This window comes from Triticum urartu, chromosome 3A (assembly GCF_056163025.1).
Source record: "Triticum urartu cultivar PI428250 chromosome 3A, HENAU_Tu73, whole genome shotgun sequence".
Taxonomy (NCBI): Eukaryota; Viridiplantae; Streptophyta; class Magnoliopsida; order Poales; family Poaceae; genus Triticum; species Triticum urartu.
In genome coordinates this window covers 181514968-181522891 of record NC_141875.1, presented here as the reverse complement: position 1 = coordinate 181522891, position 7924 = coordinate 181514968, and the positions used below count along the sequence as shown (strand labels likewise).

Genomic DNA, 7924 nt, shown 5'->3' with positions numbered 1-7924 from the left:
CCTTGATGAGGAGCAAAATATAATTGTTGATAATGATGATGTTCTCCAGATGCACAGGTTGATTATAATGTTTACGATGCTCCAGATACATAGGTTCATCATGATGATGTTGCGCATCACTTACCCCTGTTTTACAACGTCAAATATTGGTATCTTGTAAATGGCAGGAGAAAGAGAATCATTAACAAACATAAACGCCTAATTAAAGAGTGTGGCATGGTTCATTAGGATTTTACTTGTGCGGAATAGGTTGAGAACAATCATGAGATGTAACATCCCAAATTTTCAATTTGGAATGTTATACATTAGACCATCATTGCATATCTTAATTTATTTGCTTTTGGTTTTGATCCTAGAAATTCCACGCAACTCAAGGACCCACGGAGAGAATTGGGGATTTCGTTATTTTCATATTTGAGTTTTCTCAAATTTTGCGAATAGGATCATTTGATTTTAATTATTTTATCATCAATTATTTCTATTACAAAAATATGAGAGAGGGAATAAAATAACTTTCCCAAAATAAAGAAATATTGAGGATTTAATAATAAAATCAAATAAGATTTTATTTCGGAGTTTTTCGGTATTTTATTTGAATTTAGGAAAAATGTGCGTTTTTCAAAATTTCATGTAGGCCCCAAATAAATGTTCACATTGTGCGGCTTGATTTTAGAAGCCCGGGAAAATTTATTTCGTAATTTTTGGAGTCTGTTTAGTATTTCTTTTATTTGTTTTTCTGCGTGGAATAATTAAAAAAACGCGAACCGACTTTGGGCCGTACCCGAGCGGGACTCCGCCCGGGGGCAGCCTTTAAATAGCCGCCGCCCGAGCCACCCCAGCCCACCAGAGCCGCCGCCAACCCTAACCCTAGCCGCACCTCGATCCGCGCGCCCGCTGGAGCCGCCGCCGCCGCCGACCCGCCTCCCGAGGTAAAAAAAAGGTCGCGGTTTTATTTTATTTTTTTAGTTTTGGTTTTTAAATAGATCAGTTTTTCCGGTTTATTTATTTAGCGAGCGTTCGTCCGTTCGTTCGTTCTAGCGAACGTTCGTCGTTTTTCTTTTTCTCGGATTAAATCCGCGATTTTTCTGATCGTGATTCCTGATCCGATATTCGTTTTAGTATAACTTTTCGCTCGTTTATCGGAATCAGGCGATTCAAGCGCCTGGAGTTTCGTCTCGAAACCCTCTATCCGTTTAACCAACTTAAACAAGTTTTTGCCACTGTAAAAATTGCCCTAGATCCAGAATAGTAAACGAAGCCTGTTTCTTTGCCGTTTGACTTTCGTTGCTTCGTTTGATTTGATTCTTTTTGCAAAGCGGAGTTCTTAAGTTGAACCTTCTGGTTAGATCTCTTATTTGAGTTTTACCCGTGCATTAGATGAATACTTATTGTATGCTTGTTTGTTTGTCTGCGATAGAATACCCAGAGTGCGCCGCCTGTTACTTCGAATCTCTAGGTTTTGCGGATCATCAGCAAGGCAAGTAACACTTTGATCATACATCCTACTACCCAGTTTTATTGCATTAGATCAATCCTCAAACATTGCATGATTAGGATCTAATTAAATTGTGGGATGGGAAGTAGTTGAGGTAGCACATATTACCTGTTATATTATCAAACCTTTGGGAGTTACTTCTACGTTTGCCTATTATGCCATGCTATGCTAGTAGACGTGGATTGGGTGAGTGATATCCATGACAGATGTGAGTTTTTTAATTAATGGTTTATCTAAGGTGTCAACTTAAACACACATCTGGGTGGATTGAGGTACCTGGGTATTCCAGGATTGCCTGTTTTTCTTTATGGACCGCCACCCAGGCCCAAAGGGATCATGAGATTTTTCATACTAGAAACTTCCATGTGTAGCCACAAGCTATTATGGGCTCTAGCATAGTTGATTAAGTCGTGCGAACTCTTACAGGGTAGACTAGCAGATGTAGGGGAAAGTAGGTGTAACGTCTATCCATCGTAAGGTGCCAGCGCTTCTGAAAGACTATGTCTCGGTCATCCATCTTCTCAAACACCATGTAGTGCGAGAAACCAAACGGAGGCGATCGAGTCTTGTGGGGAAAAGTGCGCAAACCTCTGGAGAGTGTATAAACTAATCATGGTTAGCCGTGTCCCCGGTTATGGGCATCTTGAGTATCTAGTACCTTGGATTATCATGTGAATCTCAACATGTTACTCTAAATTAATTTTGTTGGGTTTTGTTTAATGATGATGCTTAATTGGGATTGAGGATGCTGTCAACCATTCTCAATGTTTAACAACCACCATGATAGTTAAATAAATTTATTCCTTTCTAGTAGGAAAAAATTGGCTTTACGCAAAACTGTAATCATAGAGCTTTCCACCAGCCAAATATGCATATAGTATAGCTGTTTCATTCCATTACTCTCTATGTGTTACTTTGCCAGCATATTCCATGTGCTGACCCGTTTCGGGCTGCAACGTTAATGTTGCAGACTTTTCAGACGACGATTAAGGAGTTTTAGATCGTGGTTCTATACTCAGTGATGCCGTTGGAGTTGATGGACTCACTTATCTTCCAAGCCTTCCGTTGTTATAGTTATTAGATGGCCTTAAGCCATATTTATTGTAATAAGTTCTCTATTGAGACACTCGATGTAATAAGTGTGTGATTGCTACTCTGTTATAAATCCTCCGAGTACTGTGTGGTGTCAGCATTACTGATCCAGGGATGACACCTGAGCACAGAGATCAGACTGTTTGAGGTCTGGTCGCTACATGAGACGTCCACATCCACTATAGCCATTATTTCCGGTGACCGCGAGAAGTGGATTGCTGCTATGTAGGAAGAGTTGCGGTCACTTGAGAAAAATGACACATGGGATGTTATGTGCTTGGCTAAGAAAAAGAAGGCCGTTCGGTGCAAATGGATCCTCAAAAGAAAGGAAGGTTTGTCTCCTAGTGATCCCGCGAGGTTTAAGGCAAGGTTAGTGGCTAAGGGCTTTAGTTAGATACCAGGTCTTTATTATAATGATGTGTTCTCTCCAGTTGTGAAGCATAATTCCATTCATGCATTATTCAGAATTGTTGTTATGCTTGATCTTGAGCTTGAGCAGTTAGATGTCAAAACCGCTTTTCTGCATGGAGAACTGGAGAAAGAGATTACATGGAGCAACCAGAGGATTTGATAGTGCAAATGTGTTTGCAAGTTAAAGAGGTCCTTATATGGTCTGAAATAGTGTCTGAGATAGTGGTATAAAAGGTTTGATTCATTTATGATTGCACATGGATTTAAGAGGTCTGAATATGATAGTTGTGTTTACATTAAGTTTGTTGATGGATCATGTTTATACTTGATGTTATATGTTGATGACATATTGATTCCTGCCAAGGCCAAAAAAAGATATCACTGCTTTAAAGGAATAATTAAGTAGTGAGTTTGAGATGAAGAATCTTTGGTGCTGCTAAGAAAATTCTAAGTATAGAGATTACTGGAGACAGAAATTCTGGTTTGCTATTTCTTAGTCAGCAAAGTTATATTAAGAAAGTTCTTCACCATTTGAACATGCATGATGCTAAGTCGGTAAGGACTCTTATTGCTCCTCATTTCAAATTACCATCTTCTCATTGTCCTAGACTCCTAGTAATGATGAGAGTTTGAGTATATGTCAAGAGTTCCATATTTCGGTGTTGTTGGCTCTTTAATGTATGTCGTGGTGTGTTCTCGTCCTGATTTGTCATTTGCAATGAGTTTGGTCAGTAGAAAATGGCTAACCTTGGTAAAGAACATTGGAAGGTTGTTAAATGGATTTTTAGGTATCTCCGTAGCATTTCTAATGCTTGTTTGAAATTCGGTAGGACTGATGAGGAACTAGGTGGCTATGTGGATTCAGATTTTACTTCCAGCAATTTGAGTAAGAGGAGGTCCCTTACAGGTCATGTGTTCACCGTTGATGGTTTTGCCGTGAGTTGAAGGGCAACGCTATAGCCAGTTATTGACCAATCTACTACTGAAGTATAATACATGGCTATTGCAGAAGCATGTAAACAATCAGTTTGGCTGAAAGGTTTGTATGCTAGGCTTTGTGATGATAATTATTGCATTAATCTGGTTTGTGATAGTCGGAGTGCCACATACCTTACTAAGGATCAGATGTTCCATGAGAAGACGAAGCATATTGGTGTCAAATACCATTATGTTCGAGAAATGTTGCTCAAGGTAGGTATACAAAATTATTACTCATGATAATCCCACAGATATGTTGACAAAGCATGTTCCTGTTGCTAAGTTTAACATTTGCTCAGACTTAGTTGGTATAATTCATTAGGGCATTTCCAGCCGCGCCCCCAGGAAGGCCTCCCCAGGCGATTTTTTCGCGCCGGCGTCAAGAAAACGGCCCAGTCGCGCCCCCAGAAGCCCGATTTTCGCCGGCCTGGACCGAAAACAGCGTCGGCAGACCCGGGCCGAACCCGGCGCGCTGGGGGGCGCCCGGGGGCGCCGGGGCGAACTGTTTTGATGCGAAACAGCCGCGGGCCCGCCGCGTCAGCGACACGACGCCTCGTCTTCCCCCAACGGCCTCGGTTCCCGCGGGAAATCAATGGCAAGGCTGCCGCCGGTCAGCCTTACCATTGATTCCTCACGAGCGGCGCGTCACGGGACGGCGCGCCGACGCTTTCCCTCCCTTGCATGCGTACACACGGGTGAGGCGCGGCTATATAGCCGGTGGCCTGCACTCGCCTGTGCCCACACCAGCCCCGCCCCTCGCCGCCGCCCAGCTCCTCCCTCTCCCTACCTCTCCCGAGCGCCGCCGCCCAGCCCCTCCCTCTATCTCTCTACCTCTCCCGAGCCCGTCGCCATGGCGGAACGCTACCCCGGAGACGAGGCGGCGGCCAACGGCTTCGGCCGCCGTTCGCTCCGCGAACAGGAGTCCTGACTCCTGTTCCAGGCGAACATCCCGGCACCGCCGAACATGCGCGCCGGGTCGACGGGGTGGAGGCTCAGCGCCGGGGGAGTGCCCATTCCCCCGTTGCCCGACGTCGTGGCGAAGCCGCAGTACTTCGCCGAGGAAGTCGAGGTCGTGCGCGCCTCCCTCACCGACGCCCAACTCTCCCTCCCCCAGTACGCCGCCGACAACCACGCGGCTTGGGCGGCGTATTTCGAGCGCCGCCAGCAGCAGCGCTTGGCGTCCATCAACGGCACGCCGGTGGTTGGCGGCCGGCAGAACAGCGAGGGGCGCCACCTGTGGTGGGGCGTCCCCGGCCGCACACTCGAGGGCGTGCTGACGTACCTCGAGGGCGGCAACGACCCGCCGTTGGCGTACCCGGCGAGGGCGGCCGCCCCGGCGCAGCACCGACGCGCCGGGCCATGGGCGCCAAGGAGGTTCGGGTCCTCCTCCTCTTCTTCCTCCTCCCGATCTTCATCGCACTCCTCCGGCACTCCGGCCCTGCTCGGCGTCAAGGCCGAGCCCGCGGCGGAGACGCCGCTCGACCGGCGCACTCGCAGCGCCGGCATCGTCATCAACGAGGACGGCCGGCGCGCCTGCTCGTCGGCTCCTCCTCCGCGCTTTGTCAAGCCAAAGACGGAGCCGGGGCTCACGCCGGTGAAGAAGGAGCCGGTCGCGCCGGTGACGACGGAGCTCGACGACGACGTGGCCCTGGAATGGGCGCGCAGGGACTCCATAGCGATGGAGAAGGAGCGCCTGGAGAAGGCGAAGGAGCGCCAGCGCGCCGCCCTGCTTCGCTTCGCGGAGCGTCGACGCAGCCGCGACGAAGGCGGAGTCGTCGTCATCTGCGACAGCGACGACGACGACGATGCGCCGCCACCAGTCCGCCATGGCGACGCCGGACAGGGGTCCATCAGGGGCGCCCGCGTCAAGGAGGAGAAGGCCGACGACGACGATTGCGGCGACGGCGGCGACTTCAGCCAGTTTTTTCTTTAGATTAGTTTATGTATATGAGCTACGTAATGAAAATCCGCGAACTCCGCCGAAATGTGCCGAAATTTATGGTGTTTGGCCGAATTTTATCATGCTTAAGCCGAACTTCGCCGAACTTCTTTTATTTTAAAACGTGCCTGGGGACGGCCCTGGGACCGGCGGCTGGGGACCAACTCGCCCTCAGGCCCAATTTTTGCGCCGGCTCACCCCCAGGCGGCGATTTTAGGCGCCCCCTGGGGGGCCAACGGCTGGAGATGCCCTTAGTCCTAGTAGCTGTTTAGCACAGAAAGTGTATTATTTGTTATTCAGGAAGAATATTCTCGTTCATGCTATAAGATAAAATTTGTCTCGTGAAGTTTGTTATGTTATGATCGAAATTCAAATATAAAGATAAATACTAACTTCTGGCAAGTGAGCGGCGTTGCCTCTATGTTCCTACCAGACCCGTTAAATCGGTTCTAGTTACTTCGCGGTTCACGCACGATGCTGAAGCATAGCGCTTTTCACCATGAGATGCTCAGGAATCCGATACTCATGCAGTGGAACCTGATACGCACGCACCCAAGATTGTTCTGCGGTTGGATCATGTTCAGATCCGCATAATCCATTGGCAGGAATTTGACAGGCGCGAGCATGCGGATTTCTTGATGCAAACCCATACTAGCACATGCGCGCATGAGTAGTTTGTTGCCAGGCACACAGAGTTTTTAGTGATTGACGAGAGGATTTGATAAAAGTAGCAACGAAATGGCTATACTCAGTAGTCAGTACGTAGTCACGTATACCAACGTCGATTGTGGAGCCAAATAAACTAGCTTGCAGCAAAAAATGTGCCGTCACATTTGGCAACATGCACAGCAGAGTAACATCAAGTTAACCCATGCGACATGACATGCCATGAGCCCATGACGCAGAATTACTTACGCTAGCTGCTCGATGCTTCGGTCGATCTCCTCACGCTCAGCGGTCACGTAGTTCCACCCGGAGCTCCCGCCGAAGTAGCGCTCCCACACGCCCTCGGCCAACCTGTCCACCTGGATAGCCACCAGCTCCTCCTCGAGCGCCGCGCCGTCCTGCACGCTGCCGCCGACCGCCACCCTGCCGGCAAACACCACCTCCTCGCCGTTCTCGTCGACGCCAAGTTTCTTCCACCCGCCGTCGCCGCTAGGGGACGTGCGGTGCAGGAAACAGCCCACTTGGACGTCGCGCCTGTCGCCGTACGCGCTCGCGTTCGCGCCGCCGTACACCTCCAGGAGCCCGACCTCCACCCTGTCGCCCCACAGGAGCACGACCTCTTTCGCCGCCCCTCCCTCCGACGACCCCGAGGCGACGAGCAGGTACATCGCCGCGCAGCAGATGGTGGTGGAGACCACCAGCGGCAGGAAGAAGACGACGACCCTCGAGAGAGCGGTGCCGCACACAAGCAAGGCGAGGGCGGACAGCAAGACCGATGAAACGGTGGAGGCGGGGAAGAAGAGTTGGTTGCGCAAGCGCGCCGCGCATGCGTGCAGTTTAGCGCCGAGACCTTTCAGCAAACCGCGGGTGCATGCCGTAGTAGTCGTAGGGTTACTGGCCATGGCTGCCCTGCCTGGACCTTGGCGAGAAGTTTAAGCGTTTTGAATTGAATTTAGTCCGGGAATGGTTGGTTTATGAGTGGAAGAGATGGGCCGGAGAACATATTCTCGGGCACTGTGTCGGGTCATGAGTCACTACTTTTTTTCTTTTTTGAGGGATCGTTACTTTGCAAAGAATCATGTACCCGTCAAGAAAATTATAGCGAGCCAACCACGGTACAGTGCAACTTTGATGCAATATCCGGTTGCTCTTGCCTATTTCTGAGTATTCAAATTCTGAAGAAAAAATCGCGTGTGCTTACATCTGTCTGATCTAGCAAAGAAACCGAGGGCTTCTTCGATTTACAGGATCCTCAAAACGCATGTGAATAAGAAAAATGGGACAGGCTTGCATGACTTTCTTTTCACGTTCAGTCACTTTTTATAACAGCACACGCTGTCAGG

The 7924-nt window shown here is 49.0% G+C and overlaps 1 protein-coding gene across 1 annotated transcript; it reads right to left on the bottom strand.

Annotated features, from left to right (window-relative positions):
* Positions 1-6632: 6632 nt before the first annotated feature.
* Positions 6633-7548, bottom strand: LOC125531320 (uncharacterized). Its single transcript, XM_048695730.2, has one exon. The coding sequence runs from the start codon at positions 7481-7483 to the stop codon at positions 6827-6829; it is 657 nt and encodes a 218-aa protein (XP_048551687.1). The 5' UTR covers positions 7484-7548; the 3' UTR covers positions 6633-6826.
* Between the last annotated feature and the right edge of the window lie 376 nt (positions 7549-7924).